This window comes from Hyperoodon ampullatus, assembly GCF_949752795.1.
Source record: "Hyperoodon ampullatus genome assembly, chromosome: 8".
NCBI lineage: Eukaryota > Metazoa > Chordata > Mammalia > Artiodactyla > Ziphiidae > Hyperoodon > Hyperoodon ampullatus.
The window spans coordinates 107,719,003-107,745,701 of record NC_136921.1 but is presented as its reverse complement, the minus strand read 5'-3'; the positions used below and the strand labels follow the sequence as shown (position 1 = coordinate 107,745,701).

Sequence of the window (26,699 nt, the reverse complement as noted above, 5' to 3'; positions counted from 1 at the left end):
TAGCGTTGTTTTTGAATGCCCAAAACAGCAGGTACCGCTCCTGTAAATCTCCTCGAAGCTGATACAGCTGGTGAGGGTTGAAACAAGGGCATACAGTCTTCATGACTTCCCGTTAGTAATCTGAAGGAGCAATCTGTAGTCAGAACACAGAACCCCACTATTTGGAGGACAAGGTCCTATTGCACACCCTGGCTCTATCAAGTCATGCCAGAAATGTGTGTTGCTGTCCCTACAAATGCCTGCCATGGGGTGAGGGGCAGGTAGGAGATGGTTAGTTGCCACCATGCTGATGGCTGAAATCAGTAGAAATGAACTGCAATTTATCCGCCAAGCTGTTTCATAGAAGCCGCAAATATTCAAATAAATTTCAGAGTTACAACATAGTCACTTCACACTGTTTCTGTCAGTATAATTGTTGTTCATCTGGAGAAATAGATTCCTGCTAGTTTCTACTCCATCATCTACCCCGACATCACTCCTGACTTATGTTTTAAAAGGATAACTCTGGCTGCTATATTGAATGTGGACCCTATGGTAGTATGGACACCAGTTAGAAAATTATTGAAGTAGGGATGAAATGTAAAGCATGATAAATATAATTAATGCTGGAGAACTTTATGTACGAAAGTCGTTAAGAGAGTAAATCCTAAGGGTTCTCGTCACAAGGGAAAAATTATTTTCTATTTCTTTAATATTGTATCTATATGAGATGATGGTTGTTCCCTAAATTTATTGTGGTGATCTTTTCATGATGTATGTAAGTCAGATCATTATGCTGTACACCTTAGACTTATGCAGTGCTGTATATCGATTATATCTCAATAAAACTGGAAAGAAAAGAATAGTAAATACTAAGTTTGAATATTATATTAATATCTTGTTTCTTTACAAAAAACAAAGTTAGTGAAGTAATTCAGGAGAGAGATTGTGGTGACTTGCACCAGAGTGGTAGTGGGGAGATGATGAGAAATTTCGAATTCTGGATCTATTTTGGAGGTAAAGCCAAAGGATTTTTTAATGGATTGAATGTGGAGAGAGAAAGAGTGTGAGAGAGAGAAAGGAGTCAAGGTTGGTGTCAGGTTTTTTGATCAAAACAACTGGAGTGATAAATTTGCCATCAACTAAGATGGAGCAAAATAGGAGCACATAGAGCTTGAGATGTCTATGTAACATGTATGTAGAAATAGGCATCTGAAGTTCAAGAGTGAAGTCTGATCTAGAAATATAAATTTGTGAATAATGACACATAGGTGGAATTTAAACATGAGACCAGATAACATCACCAAAGAAGTGAGTATAAGTGGAAAAGATGACAAAGGATCAAATCCTGGGGCATCGTAACATAAATAGGTGAGGAAAGAGAGAACAAATGAGAAAAATTAACCAAGAGTGACCAGTGAGGTAGGAAAACTATCAAGAAAGTGCTATGTCTTAACAACTTATTGACCAGAGACATCTTAATACGTCTTTTGTTACCCAAACGTTACTGATTGGAGACGTTTCACTATTCACTTACATAACAAATCTCCGGCCACAGGCACTAGTTTCTGCAAAAATCCACCAGTCAATAATGTGTTAAAAGACAACATAAAAGATTATTTCAAGGAGGAGAGAGTGAGGAACCCTATGATGTACTTCTGATAAAAAAAAAATGAGGACTAAAATTTGACCATAGGAGGGCACCATGTAGAATCCATTAGTGATTTAATGAGAGTAGTTTTGGTTAAGCGATGGGGATAAAAGTTCCATTGGAGTGGATTTAAAAAGCATGGAAGGAGAGGAATTACTGACAATGGGTATCAACAACAATTTTGAGGAAGTTTTCCACAAAGGAGAGCAAAAATTAGGTAGTAGGCTGCATGAAGTGGACCAAGAGTAAATGTTTCAGGATGGAAAACTAATAGTATGTATGTTCAGCAGTTGGGGACAATCCAATGGAGACTGTATCACTGATGTTGTAGAGGAGAGAGAAGGAAGGACTGCTGCTGGGAAAATACCCGGAAGTAGGTGAGAGGTGATGGGATTTAGTGCACGGGTTGAGAGAGTGCTTCTTGACAGGAGCTTGGACAGTTCATCTAAGTCATAAGAAGGCGGGAAGATGGCATCTTGGTAGAGATGCCGGCAGTGGTGGAAGTCGGGTGTTTCACTTCTGGTTGCTTGAATTTTCTTAAGAGGAGGACAAGGTCATCAGCTGAGAGTGAAGACAGGAGATGAAGTGAAGATGAAAGAGTTGTTTGGGAGAGTTACTTGAATAAAGAACTATAGTCTTATCGCCAGACGGGATTAAGGTTCATTTGCAGTTTATGTCCCAAGATTAAAATGAGACCACCACCATGATCACATCATTGACTCCAGTTACATTCAGTTGCAGAGAGGGTTGGATCTAACCTCTGCCGTGTTTTTTGTCAACTGAGTACAATGAAGCAAAACAGGAGCAAGGGAGTTGAGGATGCGTACCAGGGGTGATTAAAATGACTGACCATAAATTTAAATGGGAGAAAGGACATGAACTGGGGAATGGACAGTGGAAGAGTGGCAGAATAACACATCAGAAGTCCTAGAGGCAAAGGACTGTTAGAAATAGCATACTGAAGGAAGAGCTGTAAAGATCTGTGCTGTGGCCAGAAAGTAGAATGGATGAGTGATTATGAAGGATTCCCTATGAGTAAAAATGACAAGGTAGGGTATGACCCTGACAGCATGTGACTAATAGAGGGGAAGAACCAGATCATCGGAGAGGGTATGAGTCTGTTTTCTTACCAGTGCAGAGCTTGGGACAGAGTAAAAACTCAATGAACATCTGTTGAATGAATGGGGGATGACTGACAACCACCTCCAGGCAATTCTGACTGACTTCCTGTCTTCTCTGTTCCATCCCAGTTGCTCTCAGTCCAGGATTGCTCAGGCAAAATTGTTTCAGATCAATGATAATTAGCACAGGTGACCCTTGGTACAACTTCTAATAGTGGCTCTTTTTCTTTCAGTGCATATTTAACATTTTCTTGTGCAGAGGCTTCCAGAATCCAGGGTGGTTCCAACTCTCACCTGCCCCTGCATCTCCTCCAACTCCCAAAACCTTCTCTGGGAAAGGAATAATATTGCTTGTTTACACGTCAGTATGAATAATCTCCAAGAACGGGATACATTTAAATTGGGGTAAGAAAATGTTTGACCCCTGTGAAAACACTGTAGGTGTCCGGAAGACAGAGGGTGGTGTCTGTGGTTAGGAGAACTTGTGTTTTTAAAATCAGGCTGGGGGACTTCTCTGGTGGCGCAGTGGTTGAGAGTCCACCTGCCAATGCAGGGGACACGGGTTCGTGCCCCGGTCCAGGAAGATCCCACATGCCGCGGAGCGGCTGGGCCCATGAGCCATGGCTGCTGAGCCTGCGCGTCCGGAGCCTGTGCTCCGCAACGGGAAAGGCCACAGCAGTGAGAGGCCCACGTACCACAAAAAAATAAATAAATAAAAATAAAATAAAATAAAAAATAAAATCAGGCCAGGGAAGCACAGCTGCCTCGCTGGCCTTTGTGCTGGGTGTGCCCTGGGTGGGAGTGCTGGGTCAGTGGGAAAGTCCCACCATAGACCAGTCTGCTTCCCTTTTCTTCCCTCTATTGTGAGAACACAGGCTGCAGTCCTGATGCAGCAATCCCAAAATGTGTGTGAGCATCCCTACACAGGGGAGAGAAGGTGTGGTGACTCGGCGAGGCCTCACACACACTTCACCCCATCTACACCCTGCAGCGGCTCTCAAAGGACAAACTTCTGCGAGGTGGGCCAAGGTCCAACAATAATAATTTTGTCATCTTTTTTCTTTAATTTCTGTTTTAATTAACTCTACTTAGATGTAATTTACATACTGTATATATATATATATTTTTTTTTTTTCAAAAGTAAAATTTGATGAGTTTTGTAACCAACACCCTAATCAAGGCACAAAACACTGCCATCAACCCATACATTTCCCTTGGGCTCCTCTATACTCAATTCTCCCCTACCTCCACCCCTGGAAACTGTGGCTCTGTTTTCTGACACTATAGATGAGTGTGGCTTGTTCTGGAAACTTATATGACTGAAGTCATACAATATGTTCTCTTGGGGTCTAGCTTATTTCACTCAACATAATGGCTTTTGAGATTCACCCATGTTGCCGTTTCTTTCGCTTTATTACTGATTAGTATCCCATTGAATGGACATACCTCAATTTATTTACCTGTTCACCTAATGATGATCATTTGTGTTGTTGATTTTTTTTTTATTTTTAAAATGACTCTGCAGTAATTATGCTTCGTGAAGTACCATTAATGAAATGATTAAGTAGGTGCTAAGCTAGGCCTGGGAGACACCGACCACTACGGTCATGCACAACTGGCAAGAAAAGTAAAGTCAATAGATAGAAATGGTTAATATTTGTCTCCTTTACATTTTCTTTAGCCCAGGTCCCTCTTTCCTTTGTCTCCACTGATGAGCTTAAGAAGACGACAGAACAAATGGCCAAGCTGCCAGTGAGGTGTGACGGGGACTCAAGGACCATCCCAGAGTCTTGGCTTGCCTGTTTGCTGTGAGGTTTTGTTTGTTTGTTTTGAATACTTTGGTTTGATTTTTACATCATGTGTTAACATGGTTGCCCCAGTTTTAAGCGGGAATGGCGTTACTCAGGAGTTCTTGGTGATCTGCCAGGTGGTCTATTGACTATACTAGTTTATAGAGAGTCAAGCTCTGCAGAGGCTACCATGGGTTGGGTTGTGCTTGCCTAGGACTCCAGCCCCATTACCCCTGTCTAATGAAGCCAGTTTGGAGAACATCAGACCTTGATAGAACTACACCAGAACCCCTCTGAAAATACATTTAAATTCTCCAATGCAATTATATGCACTCTGAAAGAAAAAGGGAGCCAAACCCTGCATTTCTTGAACAGCATGGTCCCCAAATGCAAGTCGACCACTTCATCTGGTGTTCAAGGGAAGCAACAGCCAGATCTGTGTTCTGGAGATAAAAGTGTCTGAGTGAGACTTAGGAAGAAACTGTACAATATTCTCCAAATTGTGTGTTTTGCACTTTTGGGAGACTTAAGGTATTTTTAAGGGTAGCATCGACAATGCAGGAGTTTTACATTATGTGCCGGCTTGGTATAAGATGTTATTCTCCTGAAAGCCCTTTCGCTTACACTTAGACTTTTATTATTTCGTTTTATCCTCACACCCACCCTATGGACAAACAGGGAAACTGTTGGTATCCCGTTTTGCAAATGATGATGCTGAAACACAGAGGAAGGATCAGGGCTGGGACCAGGTGAGCGGGTGACCAGAGTCATTGCAAAATGCAGCATGGGATCTTTGTGGTTTATTTAAAATGTTGATTTTGTTTTCATTATGGGCTTTTTGCATTAATTTTGATTTTTAAAAATTGTGTTAAAATATTACTTAGCTTGAGAGCTTCCCTGGTGGCGCAGTGGTTGAGAGTCCGCATGCCGATGCAGGGGACACGGGTTCGTGCCCCAGTCTGGGAAGATCCTACATGCCGCGGAACAGCTGGGCCCGTGAGCCATGGCCACTGAGCCTGCGCGTCCGGAGCCTGTGCTCCGCAACGGGAGAGGCCACAACAGTGAGAGGCCCGAATACCGCAAAAAAAAAAAAAAATATATATATATATATATATTACTTAGCTTGATTACTGAATCTTTTGCACCCCACGCTAGTGCCTCATTTGCCTAGTCTGGCCCTGCTGACTGGATGGATTAGCTTGAATCCTATGACGTATTTATTTATCAACTATCAAATGGGATGAATATCAGTAATTTCCTATTGTCCAACCGCATGGATCCTCCCAGGATGGAGTCCCAAGTGCTCACACAGGTCTCCGTGCTGCCTGTGACTGTTTACTATTCTTCACAGCAGTCCTCAGCCTGGCTGTGCATTAGAACCAACCATGAGGCTTCTTATTAAAACCAGAATCTCTGGCTGGGGTGGGGAAATGGTATGTGTGTTTTCAGAAAGCTCATCTGGTATGAACTTCTGGATTATAGCCCTTGGATTAAACTAGATTTAAACCAAGCTGTAGAGGCAGGAAGTCCTGGATTTGCATTCTGGTTTCATCACTTTCTAACCACAAGATCAGAGGAAAGTTACAAGTTATTGGGAGTTGTGAGTAATGTATATGTGTTAATCCTTCTACGAGCTATTACTTTGTGCTGAGGTTCAGAGAAGCTAAGTCAATCACCCAAGGTCACACAGCAAGTTAATGAAAGAGTTGGGTTTGGGTCCCAAGTCTGTTTGATCCCAGAGCCAGAGCTAAATGACGAGACCTGACATCCACTAAATGCCCCCTCCAAAGGAGGCTACACTCGGTAATTAACGCACAGCATTTTCCAAAGTGTCCCTTCTGAACCCCCATGAGTGAGGACTGCCCTTGGTCAGAGCTGAGCTGACCAGGAGGAGAGAAGAGGCACCCCTTTGTCAGGGGATTTCCTGCCCACAGGGGAGGCCCTTACAGCCCCTGTCTTCTTGGGGGGTACCCCCCCTAAACTTGTGACTGGAGCTGCCAGCTGCCTTCATTTCCTCACTGCCAATTCTCTCCTTTAACTTTTTCTGTCCTGGCTTCTGCTCCTATCCCTCAGCCTGAACCGGTGACCTCCTGAATGTTGAAATGTGGGCACAATGGGGACCCCTGCCTTGTGGGGCGCTGCCAGTAACTCTCTTTCCTGACTTTCTTACCCCTTTACTTTCTGCCATGCCACAGGCCAAAGAAAGCGACTTGACCTAGCTCAGCCTCGTCTCCTGCCACCTCACCTCTCATGTCCCAGATAGTCCAGTGGTCCATGGTCCGCAAGCATCTGGCCACTGTGAGGCTACACTTGCCATCTTTCCCACCTGCAAGGCCCTGGCCTTATTCTGCTCTACAGGTGACCCTCCAAGTCATCCCTTTAAACCCAGATCTGATGGAAAAGCTCCTTGCGGCATTCGCAGCCCTGCCTTCTCTGCCTCCGGGCCACCTCTGTCCTCCTAGGTGGTCCAATCACCAACAGCGATTTTCTGGAATTCAGTTGTATCCACGATCATCCCGCATACTAGACTGAGCTCCTTTAAGGCAAAGGCTGTTTCCTTCATCTCCCTGGACACAGTGGGTTCACAATGTCTCTAGTGATAGCAGCAGCACCATGGTGTTAGTGCTCATCCTGGCCACCTTATACCATTTAAATCATTTAATGCACACAGAAATCATTACCACCTTCCTTAGTTTACAAACAAGGAAACCGAGGTGCTCAAAGCTAACATGACTTGCCCATGGTCACACAGCTGCTTGCAGGAGGTGGAAATGGAACTCAGGCATTCGAGATTTTAGAGTCTGTGTCTTAACTACCATGCTATACAACCTCCCTGGTAGGGAGTGCCCAGTGTAGGGGGCAGAGAAAAGGGGTTTCTCTTAAGTAGCTCAGATCTTACTGGGGCCAGAGCAAGCACACATGTGCACGCACACAGAGAGAACACAGGAAAGCTTTGAGAGGAAACATGATTCACCACTAAAATGTATGAGGTAGAGCCATGCGCTTCCAACTTGAATGTGTACATGCACCACCTGGGGACCTTTTTATTTTATTTTATTTTATTTTATTTATTATTATTTTTTTTTTGCGGTACACGGGCCTCTCACTGTTGTGGCCTCTCCCGTTGTGGAGCACAGGCTCCGGACGCGCAGGCTCAGCGGCCATGGCTCACGGGCCCAGCTGCTCCGCGGCATGTGGGATCTTCCCGGACCGGGGCACGAACCCGTGTCCCCTGCATCGGCAGGCGGACTCTCAACCACTGCGCCACCAGGGAAGCCCATGGGGACCTTTTTAAATGGTGGATTTGGATTCAGTCTTTGTGGGGTGGGGCCTGAGACTCTGCCTTTATAAAAAATTCCCAAGTGATGTTGATGCTGCTGGTCCATGGCCCACACTTTGAGCAGCAAGGATGAACTCTAAGGGTTGAAGGAGGTCAGAGGAGGCAGGTTTCACTGTGGGTGGGAGAGGTCCCACGGCAATAAACTGGGTCTGGGATGATGGCAGGGCCTGGACAAATGGAGAAAGTGTGGGGGGTCATCGTCTCTGATCTCAGGGGCCTGGGAACAAGGGGTGGGTTCAAGGACCTGTGACTTGTGTCCCAACTCCCCACACCCCCTTGAACAAGCAGCTGCACTAAGCAGGAGCTCCACATGTGAATAGCCCATTTTGGAGAAATGCCTAATCCTGATCATGTCAGGAAACATTTTGCAAATTCAGAAATCAGAGTCAAGGGAAGTGCTGTGTGCTCCACCAGTAGCAGCAGTAGTTAAAAGGGAACAATCTTTCCCCGAGTGGTTCCTCTTGTGGGGAGCATTTCTGCTGGCTCCAGGACTTTGGCCATCTATAAAGCTTAGCCATGGGAAATGAGGAAATTCTCAAGGAGAAAGAGCTCTCAGCTAGCACCAGAGAAAGAACGACTCTGGACCAAACCATGCTGTCTACAATGGAGACCTTTGAACTTAATGGTAAAGTACTAGTCCCCAGTAATGGCATTGCCCGTGATGTAGTCTTTCTCTTGGCGGCATAAGAATAGACAAGTCCATTGAGAGTCTAGGTCTGCACCTTAGAGAGTCAATAATACATTTCTGGAATGCTTCCATGCTTCCACTGGAAATTTGTATAATGCGAGTAATAGATGCTGTGTCTTTAGCATACAGGGTTTTTTTTTAGCTTCATGACTCCTTTCAATTGTACTTAAATATTTTCCCTTCAATTAATGCTAATGCTTATTATATGTTCCTCCTTTTTATTAGTGTCTCACTCTGACACACAGATTATGTCTGTGACGCGTGTGATGAAAGGACAATGCAAAACAAGAGGGATGAAAAAGTTCCACAAAACTGAAGCCAAGTGTCATATTTATTTAATGTCATTCTGTTACAATTCTTTAAGATGTCTTCTGTGAAAACTCATGTGTTCCTCAGGGAGTGTGTTCTCCATTTGGTGTGGGCTAGGGTGTGTTATAGCTTCATAATTAGTGTGTCTTAGATTAAACTCAGATTTTAAAAATTCAGTCAACTGTTGTTCTATTTTCTCCCTCAGTGTTACACAGGTGATGCATTTTTTTTAAATCTTCTAGAATTTGTAGCCTTCAAAGTCACTGGTGAGTGCTTCCCACAGGGGATCTCTGATTTCCCATTTCAGAATATCCTCTTGGAATTGTCTTCCAAGTTGATGAGTCTTTCCCACTCCCACTCTCTCTTCTGGAGACTGTATGTGCAGGAACAACTGCAACTCTGTCCCCTGGCCTGGCTATCCCTCTTTCCCAGGGTCTGTTTGTTCAGGTCAGTGGCTGGAATTACGGGGGGTACAAAGATTAAGGGTCCAGTGTTCTGCCTTTAGGTGTTCACAGTGGGGTAACAAAGAAGGCAGGAGTGCAAATGACTTTAATAATTGTTGGTTATTCAGAACTTTGGAGAAGGCAGCGTTCTGGACACATGACTTTTTAAGATACGAAAAGTGTTCAAGCAAAGTCAGGTGATCAAACAGATTTGGCACCTACTCCATGCTGGACACTGCACTCAGCACTGAGAAAATAGACATGGATCAACCCGGCCTCTGGCCCCAGGGAGCCCACAGTCATGTTGGATGGAGGGCGGCAGAGAGAGCCTATTCATAACCCATTTCTATACGATTCATTACTGGCTGTCGTTGAGATTTGCACAGGACTTTATGGACAGATCTAAGCTGATGTGGGACCCTGGAGGGCAGAGCTGAGACCTCTTCTAAAGTTTAATGGATAACAAGGATTCGTTAGAGAAAGGAGATGGAGGCTGGAGCAGGGGTAGGGCACAGCGTGTTTATGACACCTTCCCAAGGAATATTCAGAAAAAATACAAATAGCTCCATATTGTGCGGTCAAAATTGAGTGGGGAAGCTCAGTGGGGTTTGAGACTAGGACCAATTAATTTGGACTTTATCCTGAGGGTGTCTATTGAAAAAAAAAAAAAAAGCACAGCGTGAGAGATGCGAGTTAAGTTTTATTGGGGACAAAATGAGGACTATAGCCTGGGAGACAGCATTTCAGAGAGCTCTGAGAAACTGCTTTATATATGACTTTAGTGACGGGGGGACGTGCAGTCCAGCACACACGTTGGCAGAGGCTCATTGCTAGTCAAAAGGGGCAGATGTCACTGCTAATGATGTTAGTGCTTTTCTAAATACGAGGAGATGTGAGAATTGGGCTCATAAAATCTTCTCCTGAAAATATCTAATATCTGAAGACCTGTTCTGCCAGTTTTTCCCAGAGCACAGAGCACCTCCTTCCTGATCTCCACCCTGAACTCCTTTCAGGGGGTGTTGAAGGTCAGCCGCTGCAGCGGCTCATGATTTAATCCTTGTAGAGGGAGAAGGCAAGGGCCAATGTGTAAGTGGCAGGGGCAATGGGGAGCTTTGAAGAGACTGAAGTTGGGCTGAGAGGCAGTGATCTGCACTTGAGATTACTCACCCTCACAGATGGGGGACAGGTTGGGAAGAGTCACCCTGAGGACAGAGAGGAGCTTGGCAGCAAGAGATGATGTGAGGCAGTGGGTGTGTGGAAGGAAACGAGAATGCTCCGGAGAAATTTTAGAAGTCAAATCTGGGACCTCCCTGGTGGTCCAGTGGCTAAGATTCCATGCTTCCAAGGCAGGGGCCCTGGGTTCAATCCCAGGTCAGGGAACTAGATCCCACACGCCACACCTAAGATCCCACATGCAGCAACGGAGATCCCACGTGCTGCAGCTAAGACCTGGTGCAGCCAAATAAATAAATAAATATATTTTTTTAAAAGTCAAATCAGTAGGACTATAGTGGGGGGACAAGGTAAGTGAGGATGATACAAGAGTCAAGGGTGAATCCCAGATTTGTGGCTGGGGTTATAGATACCACGAGGTAAAAATCTAACCCCAGAACAAAATCGCTCCAGTTTGGATGGAACCCTTTCCTAAATGCATTCACAACTTCTGTGTCCTCATACAAAGAACATATGGAACTTACTAGATGAGTGTCATCATGGACAGCTCTCACTGTGAGGCTCTGTACCACAGTTATCCCCTCAGGGCTTTACTGAGATGATAAAAACTACTTACTTTAGCACTAAATGGCTCCAGCCTCGTTTACCTGTCTATCTATCTATTCATCTGTCTGTCTATCTATCTATCTACTTACCTAGCTCTCTGTAGGCTGAAGATTGCTTTCATTTTTCTGAAGCGTTGCCACAGACTGCTGGCTGTTGCTGCCCTGAAGGTCCAACAAAACCCCAGGTCTTCCCTTATGAACCGGTATCAGCCCTTCTCCCCTCCAACAATGGAGCATTGGAGCCTGAACGAGAGAATTCACATTTGTCCCTGTGGACCCTGTCTTTCTGGGATGCGCTCCTTTCACCTTCTTGAAAATATGAGCATTTGTCTGGCTCAGGTCTTCCTGTCAGTCTCCTGATGGTCTGGTTTCTCAAGTTCTGTTACCATATTGGCAACCTTTTGCCGGTCTGTGGAATGTAATCTGGCCCTCTCATCCAAAGCCCTCAACTATTTCAGGTCTCACACCTTTCTTCATGATATTTCTTCCCACCAATTTCCATCTGAAGATCATCCTTCCTGACAGAGAAGACCCCAAAAAATACAAATTATGAAAGAAAGTTATGGGGTTTTTTGTTTTTTGTTTTAATTAACACTCAGCAGTGGCCCCAACATTGGCCCTAGCTGTCCCTCCTTCCTGCTCTGAAGTTAATGTTAAATATTCTGCTAACAAACCTTAACCCTGGAGTCTATGCAGGGTCAGCCTTGCTGAGATGACTACTTTCATTTCATGTCATTGTTCTGACTTTATTTTTTGTCGTGTCACTAGTTCTTAGAATTTTTTTTAAAATCTGACTTTACCCAGAGGTGTTTTTTCACTTTTTATTGTGAAATAATTGTAAATTGTAAAAATCTGACTTTACCCAGAAGTGTTTCTTCACTTTTTTTTGTGAAATAATTGTAACTTTTTGCAACTGAAAGTTGCAAAAAACAAATGTACAGGGAAGTCTTTGTGACCTTCACCCATTTTCCCCCAGTGATAACATCTTGCTTAGTTCTAGTACAATATGACAACCAGGAAACTGACATTGGTACAACCCACAGAGCTTATTTAGATTTCTTTAGTTTTACACGCACTCATTTGGGTGTGTGAATGTAGTTCTCTACAATTTTATCAGATGTGTATACTTGTGTAACCACCACCAAAATCAAGATATGGATCAGTTCCATCACCACAAAAATCTCCCACATGATACTTTTTCATAGACGCACATACCCTCTCTCCCCGCCCAGCCATCACTATCCCCCAGCAACCACTAATCAGTTCCTCCTTTCTATAATTTTGCTATTTAAAGAAAGTTATATAAATAGAATTACACAGCATGTAACTTTTTAAAGATTGGCTTGTTTTCACATCGCATAATTCCCTTGAGATCCATCCAAATTGTTGTACGTATCAGTAGTTGGTTCTTGTATTATTAATGAGTATTATTCTATGATATGAATGTATACAGTTGGTTTAACCGTTCACCCATTGAAAGACATTTGGGTTGTTTTTCCAGTTTGGGGCTATTACAAATAAAGCTGCTATGACCATTTACATAAAAGTTTTTGTGTAAGCACAAGTTTTCATTTCTCTGGGATAAATGCCCGAAAGTACAATGGCTGTACTCTAAATATATGTTTAGTATCACAAAAAGCAGCTGATCTGTTTTTCAAGTGTGGATGCACCATTTTACATTCCCACAAGCAGTGTACAACTGATTCTCAATCCTTGCCAGCAATTGGTATTATTACTATTTTTATTTTAGCCGTTTGGATAGACATGTGATAGTGATACATCATTGTAATTTAAATTTGTATTTTCCTAATAGCTAATGACGTTCCTAATAGCTAATATCTTTTCATGTGTTCATTTGCTGTTTGTATACCCTCCTCAGTGAAATGTCTCTTCATGCCTTTTGCCAGTGTTTTAATTGGATTGTTTTTTGACTAATCTAAACTAAAACTAAACATTTTGAGAATTCTTTATATACTCAAGATACAAGTCCTTTGCCAGGTACATAATTTGTAAATATTCCCTCTCAGTCTGTAATTTGTCATTTCATCCTCTTAACAAAGTCATTTGCAAAGCGAAAGTATTTAATTCTATTGAGGTCCAATTTACTGATTTTTCCTTTTATGGATTGTGCTTTTGGTGTCAAGTCTGAGAACTTTTCATTTAGCACTGGGTCCCAAAGATTTCTCCTATGCTTCATTCTAAAAGTTTTACAGTTTTACATTACAATATCATGGTTCATTTTGTGTTGATTTTTAATAAGATGTGAAGTTTAGGTCAAGGTTTGTGTGTTTTGCTTATGGATGTCCAATTGCTTCAACACCATCTGCTGAATAGTCTCTTCTTCCTCCAGGAAATTACTTTTGCATCTTTGTCAAAAATCGGTTGGGCATACTTGTGTGCGTCTATTTCTGTGTTCTTCATTCTATCCCATTAATCTGCATGTCTATCCCTGCACCAATACCACACTGTCTTGATAATGTAGATTTATTGTAACTCTGAACATCAGGTAACATTATTTCTCACAAGTTATTCTTCGTTTTCAAGATGATTTTAGCTATTCTGGGGCTTGTGCCTTTCCATATAAATTTTGGTATAAATTTATACCATCGAAAACCTTGCTGGGATTTTGTAGGAATTATATTACACCTCTAGATCAGTTTGAAAATTGACATCTTTCCATCTTTATGTTCAGTCTTACAATCTGTGAACATGGTATGTTTCTGCATTTATTTAGGTCTTTTTTTTTTTTAATGAGGATTTTGTAACTTTCAGCATACAGACCCTGTATACATTTTGTTAAATTTAATATCTAAATATTTCATTTTCTTTGGAGCAATTGTAAATGCCATTTTTATATAAATTTATGTATTTAATTTATATATTTTTGGCTGCATTGGGTCTTCGTTGCTGCATGTAGGCTGTCCCTAGTTGCAGTGAGGGGGGGCTACTCTTCATTGTGGAGCATGGGTTCTTGGCTCAAGGGCTTCAGCAGTTGTGGCACACTGGCTCAGTACTTTTGGCTCATGGGCTCTAGAGTGAAGGCTCAGTAGTTGCAGTGAATGTGCTTAGTTGCTCCATGGCATATGAGGTCTTCCCAGACCAGGGTTCAAGTTCATGTTCCCTGCATTGGCAGGCAGATTCTTAACCACTGAGCCAATGTGTCCTGCCATTGTGTTTTAAATTTCGATTTGCACTCGTTTGTCAGTTGTATACAGAAAAAGGGAGTGAGAACAGACATCCTTGCCTTGTTCCCAACCTAAGGAAGAAAGTTTTCTGTCTCACCATTAAGACTGACTGTTAGCTTTAGATAGCTTGTTGATTCTCTTTTTTTTTTATTTATTACGAGAGTGATAGTTATGACAATTTATTATGAATTAGATTTTGTTAAGTGCTTTTTCTGCATCAACTATATGATTATATGATTTTTCTTCTTTAGCCTATTGATATGTGGATTACATTGATTTTCTAATATTGAACCAGTCTTGCATACCTGGAAATCTCATTTAGTCATGGTATGTAAATCCTTTTATTTTTTTTTAATAAATTTATTTATTTATTTATTTATTTTTGGCTGTGTTGGGTCTTCGTTTCTGTGTGAGGGCTTTCTCCAGTTGTGGCGAGTGGGGGCCACTCTTCATCATGGTGCGCGGGCCTCTCACTGTCACGGCTTCTCATTGCGAAGCATGGCTCCAGACATACAGGCTCAGTAGTTGTGGCTCAGAGGCCCAGTTGCTCCGCGGCATGTGGGATCCTCCCAGACCAGGGCTCGAACCTGTGTCCCCTGAATCGGCAGGCAGACTCTCAACCACTGCACCACCAGGGAAGCCCCTGTAAATCCTTTTGATGCATTGCTTGATATGGTTTAATGCTATTTTGTTGAGAATTTTTGTATCAAATTTCATGAGAAATATTGATCTTTAATTTTCTTTTTGTACTGTCTTTGTCTGGTTTCCATATTAGGGTAATACTTATCATACAAAATGAGTTAGGAAGTGTCTTCTACTCTTCTGTTATCCATAAGAGATTGTTTGAACTTGGTGCTAATTCTTTTTTTAAACTTTTGTTAGGATATTTCAATAAAATCATCTGGACCTGGATATTTCTTTTACAGGAGATTTTAAATTACAAATTAAATTTATTTAATGGGCATAGATATTTATATTATCTGTTTCATCTTGGTTGAGTGTTTGTAGTATGTGATTTTTGAGGAACTATTTCGTTTCTTCTAAGTTGTGAGCATAAAGTTAGTAGTAGTATTTTCTTATTTTGTTTTTAATGGCTGCAGCATCTGTGGTGATATACCCTGTTTTATTATTGATATTGGTGATTTGTGTCTTCTTTCCTTTTATCTTTGTCCATCTTGCTAGAGCTTTATAAATTTTATTGATTTTATTCAAAGAACCAGATTTTTGTTTTTTATTTTCTCTTTTGTATTCTTATTTTAAATCTCATTGATTTCTGCTCTGGTGTTTATTATTTCTTTTTTTTTTTTCCTGGTTGTTTAGGGTTATTTTACTGTTCTTTCCTTGTTTCTTGAGGTAAGAACTTAGTTTACTGATTTGAGATCTTTCCTCATTTGTAATGTAAGATTTTAGTGCTGTAAATTTCCCTTCCAGTGCTGCTTTAGATGTAGCCCATAATTTGGTATGTTGTATTTCCACTTTCATTCAGTTCTGCTTAATTTTTTTTTCTTTGAGACTTTCTCTATGACCCATGCATTATTTAGAAGTTTTAAAAATTTTTCCAAGTGTTTGGGCATTTTTCTGTCTGTATGTTATTAATTTCTATTTTTATTCCATTATTGTCAGAGAACATCTGTAAAATTTAATTTCTTTTACATTTTGTTGAGGTTTGTTTTATGACCCAGGATATGGTCTTAGTAAATATTCCATGTATGCATGGAAAGAATGTGTATTCTTCTGTTGTTGCATGGAGTATTCTATAAATGTTAATTAGATCCTGTTGGTTGTTGGTGGTGTGCAGTTCTTCTATACCTTTGCTGATTTTCTATCAATTGCTGAGAATGGGTATTAATGTCTCCAATTATAATTGGGATTTGTCCATTTCTCCTTTCGGTTGTATCAATTCTGTTTCATGTGAATAGAAGCTCTACTGTTTGGTTTCTTTTTTTTTCTTTTTTCTTTTTTTTTTTTGCGGTACACAGGCCTCTCACTCTTGTGGCCCCTCCCGTTGAGGAGCACAGGCTCTGGACGTGCAGGCCCAGCGGCCATGGCTCACAGGCCCAGACGCTCTGCGGCATGTGGGATCCTCCCGGACCGGGGCATGAACCCATGTCCCCTGCATTGGCAGGTGGACTCTCAACCACTGCGCCACCAGGGAAGCCCTGTTTGATTTCTTATAGACAGCTTATAATTGGCTCATGCTTTTCCATTCACTTTGCCAATTTCTACCCTTTACTTGGTATATTTAGACTATTTACATGAAAGTAATTATAGGTATGTTAGGCTTAAATCTGCCATCCTATTTTGTATTTTCTCTGTTTCTTCTGTTTTCCATTCATCTGTTTCTCTTTTCTTACCTTCCTATGGGTTACTTGAGCACATTTTTTGAATTCTATTTTTAATTATTTATAAGATTTTTGTGGTTCATCTCTTTGAATAATTTATTTAGTGGTTTCTCTGGGCATTACAATATACATACATAACATATCACAGTCTACTGGTATCAACATTTTACCACTTTGAGTAAAGTGTAGAAATCTTATTTCTATTTATGTCCTTTTATTATCTTCACTTTTTAAAATGAATTGCCTGAGGTATTTCCTCTGCATACACTGAGAACCACATCAGACAGCATCGTAATTTTTGTTTCAACCATCAAATGTGATTTTTAAAAATCATGAGGAGAAGTATGGTCTAATATATAGCCATATATTTTACCCATTCTTCTTTCCTTTTTCTTGTTCTTCCTTTAGGAAGTGCCAAGACTTCTCTTACTATTATTAACATTCTATTTGAAGAACTTCCTTTAGCCATTCTTTAAATGTAGGTTTACTAGCAATAACTTCTATTAGTTTTCCTTCATCTGAGACTCTCTATTTCCCATACATTGCTAAAGGATGCATTCATGGTTGACAATTCATTTCTTTCAGCACACAAAAAATATTATGCCACTTCTAGCTGATCTCTGTGGTTTCAGATGAAAAATCTGCCGACATTCCAAATTGGTATCACTTTATAGGTAATGTGTCATTTCTCTCTGGCTGCTTTCAAAATTTTTTCTTTTTCTTCAGATTTAAAATTTTCTTTATGTCTAGATTTTTCAGATTTTTGCCTATGTGTCTTGGTATGGATTTCTTTGAATGTACCATGTTTGGGATTTGCCCAACTTCTTGGATCTGTAGGTTTATGTCTTTACCCAAATTTGAGAAATTTTCAGCTACCATTATTTCTTTGATTATTTTTTCAGCTTCACACTTTTTCTGGGACTTCAATGATATAAGTATTATGTGTTTCTTTTTTCTTTTTTATTGACCCACCCATCTCATAGGCTCTGTTTATTTGTTGTTGTTTTTGTTGATGATTTTCTCTGTTTTTCAGATTGGGCAATTTCTATTGTTCTATCATTTAGTTCTATCTATCTATCAGTCACTGAAAGAATCAGTGATTCTTTCCTTTATCATATTTATTACACTATTGAGCCAATGTGGTGAGGTTTAAAAATTTTTTTGTGTGTTTGTGTTTTGAAATTATACAATTTCCATTTGGTTCTTTTATATATCTTCTATTTTGTGACATTTTAAAAAAAGTTTTATTTGTAATTACTCATTAAAGCATTTTTGTGATGGCTGCTTTAAAATCCTTATTGAATAATTCCAACATTTGTTTCATCTCAATGATTTTAGGTTTAGGTTTCTTACATGAACTATTTAGATTTATTAGATAGATTCTGGCTCATTTTGTGGGCTATGGTTCCAATCGCAATTTAATTTTCAGAGCCCTGACCATGCTATTCTAGTCTGCTTTGTTCCCTGTGCTATTGGTGTTCTTGCCCCCTGCTGGTGCTGCCTGCAGGGGCAGAGGACACTGCTCTACATTGCCCAGTGCTACTAAGTAGAGGGTGGGAGACCTCAGACCCACAGGGCAGAGACCACTTCCCTGGGCCTCACCAGTAGCCCAGTGCTGAGAATGTGGGGAGAGGGGCTCCCACTTGATCTCCACTAGTGTTACAGTAGGAGAGAAGTACACCTACCAAGCCATCTTCTGCCACTTGGTGAAGGGTTGGGAGATGGAAGGGCTGGGAACCCTAAAATTTGTGTGCAGCCTTTTTTCTTCACTTAGCTCTTTTATGGAATTGAAATCTTATTTCTATCTGGAGCCATATTTTCACTGTGAGTCAGACAATAGAGCTGTCAAATTTCTAAAACCTGCTTCCCTAAAATCTCCACCCAGACTAATAATAGCTTACTCCAGGTAAGCTCATTCTTATTCACATGAAGCTTTTTTCTTTTTTCTTTTTTTTAATTTTCATTCTCTCATCTCAAGCAACTCTTGCTCATTGGTTAACCCCAAACCAGAGTAGATATTGCCTTGACAGTTTATTCTAACCACTAAGAGATGAAATGATCAATGTAAGGGTAAAGAATTTATCAGATCCTCTGCTTTGTATAGAGTGAGTTAGACAAAGCTCACAGATTTGAAGTTCCCAGTTTCTAAAATACCTTGCCTCTATGCCAGGTGATAGCTCTGAATTAAAAAGCATTCTGGGCTTGAACTACTCCCATCACACTACCATGTCTGTTTTTCCTCTCATCATCCTTACTCAAATGCATTGCACCATGGTCCTACCATGTAATTTGAAAATATCTGTATCTTCCATGCTGGCTTTCACCTCCACCTCTGACCTCTATGATACCTGTGTCTCTGAAGCATAATTTATCTTTCTATTCCCATCACATGTTATGTTTCATCATGTTTGGTTGCTGTCTATGAGATTGTATTCACCATCCACCATCTTCTATTAAATGTGAGGCTTCCTCTGTATGTTATCCATCTTCACCATCATGACTATATGGACACCTGAGGTCCTAAGTTGCATTCCTGATGCTCTCCCAACACTTCAAAATATTCAACTCTGTACACATTCAGCACCCAAACCACTCGTTCATCCATTCATCTAGCCCATCACCATCTTTCCAGCACACCATGTTGGTGCTGGAACACAGCCTAAGAAACTTCCAGGCCATATGGAGGAGACTGAAACATATATACAGTTCAGATGCTCAGGGCCACAGTGGATAAAAACACAGTGATGTGGGGAAGCAGAGCGAGGTCCCACCCAGCCGAGGGGAGTCTGAGAATCTATCTTGGAGCAGGAAAAGATCTACTGTGCTCCCAAAGGATGAGTAAGAATTAGTTATGCAGAAAGAAGGAAGGGAGGTTGGGTATTCAGAGGAGATACTCTGCCTGAAGTCACAAGGGTGTAACCACAGTGGTCTGGCCTGACCATTGGTCAGTGTCAACAGGGAGGTGATGTATGGAGGTGTGGCCATAAGAGAGCTGGCTGGAGGCCAGGCTACATGAACCAGCAGGGGAGCTGTTTGTCCTGAGGGCAGTGAGCTGAAGGGCTGAGGGCAAGGGAGTGACTGGAGCAGGTTATGTGTTGGAGAACTCACTCAGGCTGCTGTGTGGGCCTAGACTCCAGGAGTGCATGCGGGTGGGGGGAACACCCTGTGCTAGACTGAGCACAACCACGTGTCTTTAAGCAATACGAGGCAACTATTAAAGAGAACAGTTAAATCTCTCTCTACTGAGAAAACTAGAGGGAAGTCCATGGAAAAACACTTCACTGCAGAAAGCGCATGTGCTATAATTGATAGGTACTGTAATATGTAATTGTAACATGATATCATTAGAGTAAAATGAAAAGAAAAAAAACCAAGTCTGTCTAGGAGGATGTGAGTTTGTAAGTTTCTGAGAGGAAGGGGAGATGGAAGGAAAGCCACAACCCAGGATGCTAACAAAGCTTCCCTCCGCGGGTTAGGACCTCAGGGGATTAATTATAAGATTATTAATCCTTGAAATGCTCTCCATATTGTTTGATGCATTATATTAAGCACGTTTTACCTTTGTAATTAAAAAGAAAACAAAGGCCTGGACATGATTTCCAGATCTTGTCTTATAACCTAACAGGTTTTTTCGACTGTTCCAAACCCCACTCATTGTTTATAAAACAGGAACAATCCTCCTCCTCCCAGAATTTTGAAATTGAAATATGTTAATTCATCAATTTCTCTGATGTACATCTATTGAGTGACCCCTGGGGCAGGTTCCGTGCTGGGGCTTTGACGGTGAGCAAGGTTGACTGAGGACCGTGCTCTTCCAGCTAAGGATGTGTGCACGGGGTTTTTTTGCCCAGCCACATAAATGAGGGGCTGACAATGGCACTTCTTGCCTTGTGACAAGGAGGATCAAGGGGAAGATTTGGGGGTCGTGGGCCTTTGTGTCTTTCCCCTCGTGGGACCTCATGGGCAGCCCCCTGCTCATACAGAGGGGATTTGGGCACAGGCTGGGGGCCCCGCTCTCTGCCCTCTGCAGCAGCAGCCATCTGCCTGGGTTGTGTTTCAGATCCAAAGCCCAAGAAGAGAAATGGGATAAACTGCTTCACGGTCCTGCTGATCATCTACCTGGTTCTGCTTACCGCAGGTGCTGGGCTGCTGGTGTTGCAAGGTAAAGCATCTGGGTCCTGTCTGGTCCCTCCTGGGGTGACAGTGTGGCCCGGCCTGACACAAGGCACAGGTTCACAGGAGAGCCCTTGGGGCTACTGCTGCCTATCTGCTGGGAGAGAGTTCTCAGTCCCTGGGTGGTCTGAATGCTGGGGGCAGAAGACAGGGAAGCAGAAAGGGAAGTGTGTGTTGTGTGTGTGTGTGTGTGAGAGAGAGAGAGAGAGAGAGGAAGAGGGAGGGAGGGAGGGAGGGAGGGAGGGACCACGTGTGTGAGGCTGTGTGTGTCTGAAGCAGTGAAAGATGCAGTGATCTCACAAGGATGTGCCTTGTGCCTCTCACATCAAGGATTCCCTGCCTCTGAATGGGAAGTAGCTTTGTTGACCAGAGTGTTTCATTTTAACACGATTTGACTTTCAAAGTGCTCCTAGTCCAAACGGTTAGGCCATGAAGCAATTCCATCAGCAGATAGTGAAGTCACTCAAGAATGCCGTGTGGCCAGTTGTCATAAACACACGTCACACGCATATGAAAGTCACACATGATTATGCCAGATCAGCATATTAGTGGCCATGCTTTCATGTCCAAGCATGCACAGAGCTCCTAACTGCATGCAGGTTGTTCATGGACGCGGTGGTTATACAGAGTGTAGGTATGTTCTGTGGACGTGTAACGTCATATCTGAGTGTGGAGTGCACGTGTGCAAGATACAGACAAAGTTCTGTGTGCTCACTCTAGGTCCTCACGGTACACTAAACACACGCTTACCTGTTCAGGATGCAGAGTTATGCATATGACACAGAATGTCAGGGTTATGCTCAAGTGCCTCGGGCTTTAATGAAGTCCCTAAAAGGATGCTGCAGGCGTGGTGGTGGGGTGTCCAGTTCTGAATCTGCAGAAGCGGCTCCAGGCCCTGGAGATGCCCTACAACAATCAAACGCTGGTCCCCGAGCATATCCTGCAAGCCCAGCTCATCCGTGTCCGCACCAGGCAGGAGCACCTACTACGACTGGTGGACAACGTTACTCGGATCCCAGGTTGGCCCCTAGCCCCTGGGCTGGGACTCCCCAGAGAGGACGGGAAAGGGGGAGCGGCTCGTGTGCAGACCAAGGGGGCTTTGGACCTGAATCCCTTTCTCTGGCCTCGTATGAGAGCGTGGAGGCCAAGACAGGGGGTGAAGGCTGTATGCGGAGGGCATGAAGTTACAGGCACCCTGGGTGGCTGCAGACAGCTCTCCGGGAGACAGTGGGGTCAGGGACCTAGGAACCCAGGATGCTCCAGACAAGTGTGATCTCCAAGACCCAAGGTCTGCAGCAACCAGCCGAAGGCCGGGTCTGAGTCACGGAGCCCTCAGACTGATCCAGAGTGTGCAGGACAGAGTCCAGGGCGATGTCCAGGACCACTCCCAAGCAGCGAACTAATACTGGTCTGTGGCTGGAGAGAGTAACAGTGGGCACCAAGCTAGTCTGGCCAGCGCCTGGACCTTCGAGGGGAGAGGACAGCGGGCCTGTCCTTATAGAGGAGAGAGCCCTGGCTCCTGCCACCATGTGAGGACACAGCGAGAGGCTGCAGTCTGCAGCACAGAAGAAGACCTTCCCCAGAACCCAGCCAGGCCGGCCCCTGATCTTGGACTCCCAGCCTCCAAAAGTGGGAGAAGTGAATTTCTGATATTTAAGCTCCTCCCACCCCTGTCTGTGGTGTGTTGTTATAGCAACCAGAACGGACCAAGACAAGACAAGGAGCCCTGTCCCGGCCACCCGAGTCTTTGGGAGGCTCTGGTCCACAGAGCAGCCCTGGCAAGGGAGAGATCTGACGTAAGTGGCAGCGGGGATGGGTACCATTTATCAGAGCATGGGTGTGCTTTCCGTGCTGGTCTCCACATGGCGGCCTCAGGACAGCCCTGCCTAAGTGGTATAGGAACCCCATTTCACTGATGAGAAAGCTGATGCTCCAAACAATGAGGATGTGCCCAGGGTCACCCAGCTAAAGTGGCAGTGCTGCCGCTCGAACTCAGGTCTGTCTGGCTCAGCCTCCCTCGGGAATCATCACCTGCACAGCTGTGTTTCGTTTGTTGGGCCATGAGCGCCTTGGAGGAAGGAGCTCCGTCTTTTCTCGTGTTCCTTCCACACAGTTTGGCTGGTCCTCAGCGCTCAGTGACACTCGTGAAGTGAATGACGGTGTGAGTGGCATTGCCACCCCCCCTTGTTGGTTGGGGCATTGGTGCCCCTTCTCCTCAAGTCTTCCAGGTCCAAAGGGGCCCTCGCCTCCCCCGTCTGCCAGGGCCACCAGCGGAGAAGGGGGCCCCGGACGACATGGAGCCGCAGAAACCTGCCTCTGTCTACCGGCCCCACAGTCCTTTTTCTCCTCCTCTGTGCAGGCTACGTTCTGAATTCCTTCTCCTTTCCAGGCCCCCCAGGACCCCAAGGTCCACCAGGAATCAAGGGAGATACAGGTGAGCAGGGGCTGGGCGTGTGCTCCAGCGAGCACAGAAGGCTGTCTCGGGGCAGCTGCAGGGGACCGCAGGCACACACGCCATCCCCAGACTCTGAACACCCGGTGGGGTCTGTATGTGAGGGAGGTCACCTGAAGTGAGATCCTAGATGGGCTGGGTTACTGGGAATTACCTGCATCCTGGGGAAGACACCTAGGTGTGGCTGCAGGGGTGTGGACACTCCAAGCCCCTCCTTGGTGCTCAGAGTACAAGCCTGTGAGCCTCACTGGGAAGAGTCAAGCTCTTTGGTGCAGACTCCAGAGTCTGACACATCTACCTTCACCATAGACTGGCTCTGTGACTTCGGGAGCATTCCCTTACCTTTCTGAGTCTCAGTTTCTTTGTCTGTAAAATGGGGACAAGAGTGCCTCAGAGGGTTACTAGGCGGTTAAAATAACGATTCAAAGCACATGATTGTCTCTCCCTTTTAGGTTGTGGCCTTAACCTGCCCAGCTGCCTTACAAATGGCCACGGCATAGCTGGGTCAGAGAATGTGAGGGCTTGGCTGCCCCCAGGGGGAGGGGGTCTCCATCCCTGTTACAGTCCACTCTGCTCTTCACTTAGACTCTCAAACCTCCAGTCCCTGGCGGGGTTGAGGCTGCTGAGTTGTAAAGATGCAAAGACAAACATTAGTGGAGGAAAAAGCTGAATGAGAGGATTTGCAAGAAAGGGGGAAAGAAACAAACCAAGAACCTCTCAGCCTCCAGGCCACTGAGATAGAGTGAAAAACACCACCAATTACAGAAGGGAAACTTGATAAAGGGAAACTCTTTTTCGAGTAACTAATTTTTGGAAGGACTTTAAGAGAAGGGGGAATCCCAAACTACCTAGTGTTCTAGGGCACCAGCAGGGTTTTTCCGGGGAGCTTTTCAGGGGGAGGATGAGTAGAAGGAGAGTTTAGAGGGACACACAGGCGCTGGAACACCCACGGGCTCACACCCACGTGCGCACACACATTTATGCAACACAGTCACACATGCACCAGCATACTCGTGCATGTGCTCACATGTGCACAGACACTCACGTGCATACACGCCCACACACGCACTCACACGCACTCGCCACCCGGCCACAAACTCACGCACGCTCACTCAACCTTCAGAGCCAGAGTGGGGCAGGGTCGCTCAGAGGGTGGTGGGTCACCAGGCATCCCAGGGGCACAGCTGTGGTCCCTTTTGTCCAGGTGAGCAAAGGACAGGAATGGGAAAGCTAAGAGCAAAGTGAGAGGGGAAGAATTTCCTGCCAGATACAACTTGAGGCCAGCGGGGATGCAGGCCGTGCTGGGAGCTCAGAGCAGAAGAAGGTGAGGGACTGATAAGGGGCCTGAGGGGGGCAGGGGAAGGAGGGGAGACCACTGGCAGGGAGGGCAAAGGGGCTGGTTCCAGAAGGAGGACTTTAAGCATCTAGAATCTTCCCTTGATGGCCAGCGCTCTCTCTAGTGTAGTGCTTCTCAAGCTATGAGTCATGGATAAGAGCCATTTGAGGTGCTTGTTTAAAATGCAGGTCTGTGTTTTAGAGATCGTGGAGGGTTTGACCCTGGACAGGTAGGGGACAGGCTCTGGGAAGCACGGCCCGAGCGCTCTGGCTGGGACTGAGCACCTCGTGTGCTCCTGGTCTCTTGGCCTCCCAAGAGACCACCCTCAGGGTGGCTCTGGGCACAGCAGGGGAATGAGGCTGTGGAGCCAGTAGGCTTGGTTGCCATCCCTACTCACCTGTGTAACTAGACACGTCACTTGGCCTGCTGAGGTTTAACCTCTTCCTTTCAGCAAAGAATGGCAATTACATTAAAATAATCATAATTAAATTATACATGCTTTGCAGGACAGCTATAGGGGTTGGAGATCCTGTGTTCAAACTCTGCTACACGGTAGGCAGCGTTAGTGATCCTGTAAAGTAGAAAGGGAAGGACTTCAGTTCCAAGATCAGACACATCTGGGTTCTACTACAGCTCTAGCTGTGTAACCTCTCCGAGCCTTAATTTACTCACCTGCAAAAGGGGGATAAGAATAGCAACCTTCAATGAGGATTGATTATAACAGGAATATAAGACAGAAGATTGTGAGACTGTACCTGGCATGTAGGAAATATATACCTTAGAAGAAACGGAGGGTGCTTGCCATCAGGAAGGAGGGCCCTTACAGGGATGTGTCAGTCATCCTCAAATATTAGAAAGGTTCCTGTGGAAGAGAAAATAGACTTGCTGTCAGTGGTACCCCGCAGAAGAATGGAGGCCAACGGGCAAAGGTTTCTGGAGAACCAATTGTGCTGAGGTAAGGGAGGAGCAAAGAGTTAAGACTTGGGCGGCCGCACGATGAAATGGGCAGACGGGGGGCGTGGGGCATAGGGGCTGCAGAATTTTCCTTGGTGGGACTGACGGGGGATCCTTGCACCAGGCAGGTGGTTGGACAGTTGACCTGTGAGGATGACTCCAAAGGTGGCCCTCCACATTTCTCTATGGCCCAGACTTTCTCAAGGTGACCCTGCCAGCCCCAGAGAGGGGATGACAGCCAGGGCTTTTGCCTGTGGAGTCTGAGCCACACTGCTTCCCACCCCACTGTCACCCACTGCCACGCCCAGACTCAGGCCTGGAAGCAGTGTGGCTGGCGAGGGGAAATGATCAGTTTCACTTCTTCAGAAATCAGGACTCTAACCTCCCCACCTCTTCCCAAATTTCTTTTCCCAAGATCACCAGATCTCTCTTACCCACTGCTTGCCCAATCCACTGCCAGCGGACGGGGCTAGCGGACCAAGTGGGACCCGCCCCAGCGGTATTGAGGTTTTCTGCTCTTTGTCCCAGCAGATGGGTAAAGCCACAGTGATGAGGTTCCAGGGGACACTTCTATTTCCCTCACTCCATCTTTAGCTGTGATGACGGGCAGGTTCTGAAGTCGGATGCAGCTGTGATTCCTCTGGTGCCACCAGACTCTGGTCCTTTCACCGGTACTACTTTGCTTCCCAAGGTTGTAGCTTTTGAGAGAGACACGGAAGTCATAGCAATACAGACTCAGGCCCAGACCAGTCTCAAGAAACCTCAGACAGGGAATCCCCTGGCGGTCCAGTGGTTAGGACTCCAGGCTCTCACTAAAGAGGGCCTGCGTTCAGTCCCTGGTCAGGGAACTAAGATCTCGCAAGCCACATGGGGCAGCCAAAAAATAAGAAAAAGAAAGAAAGAAACCTCCTAAAGCCACACAATTGCCTTAGCATGATGGCTCTGGCCCCAGAGCAATAGGGCACCAACAAATTCCTCCAGGGAAATAATTCCTAGCCTTGTTTAAGAAGTGCCATTTGGGCCTTCCACTCCCGTGGATGCTCTGAATGACCAAAAACTTGTTTGCTGTTTGCACCTCAGTCTGTTGTAAGGACTTCAATTGTAAACATGTTCTTTATGGCTCTTTTGTCTTCCATCAAGGAATAATTATTCTTCAAG

At 44.3% G+C, this 26,699-nt stretch overlaps 1 protein-coding gene across 1 annotated transcript in view; it reads left to right on the top strand.

Annotated features, from left to right (window-relative positions):
* Positions 1–8,397: 8,397 nt before the first annotated feature.
* The window catches only part of MARCO (macrophage receptor with collagenous structure), a gene marked incomplete at both ends in the record, with an annotated part of 32,076 nt that continues 13,774 nt past the window's right edge, over positions 8,398–26,699 (top strand). The window contains 4 exons of the mRNA XM_079710713.1: positions 8,398–8,506; positions 20,687–20,788; positions 21,666–21,818; positions 23,159–23,233. Coding sequence (XP_079566839.1) covers positions 8,398–8,506; positions 20,687–20,788; positions 21,666–21,818; positions 23,159–23,233 — 439 coding nt within the window. The remainder of the gene's footprint in view (positions 8,507–20,686; positions 20,789–21,665; positions 21,819–23,158; positions 23,234–26,699) is intronic.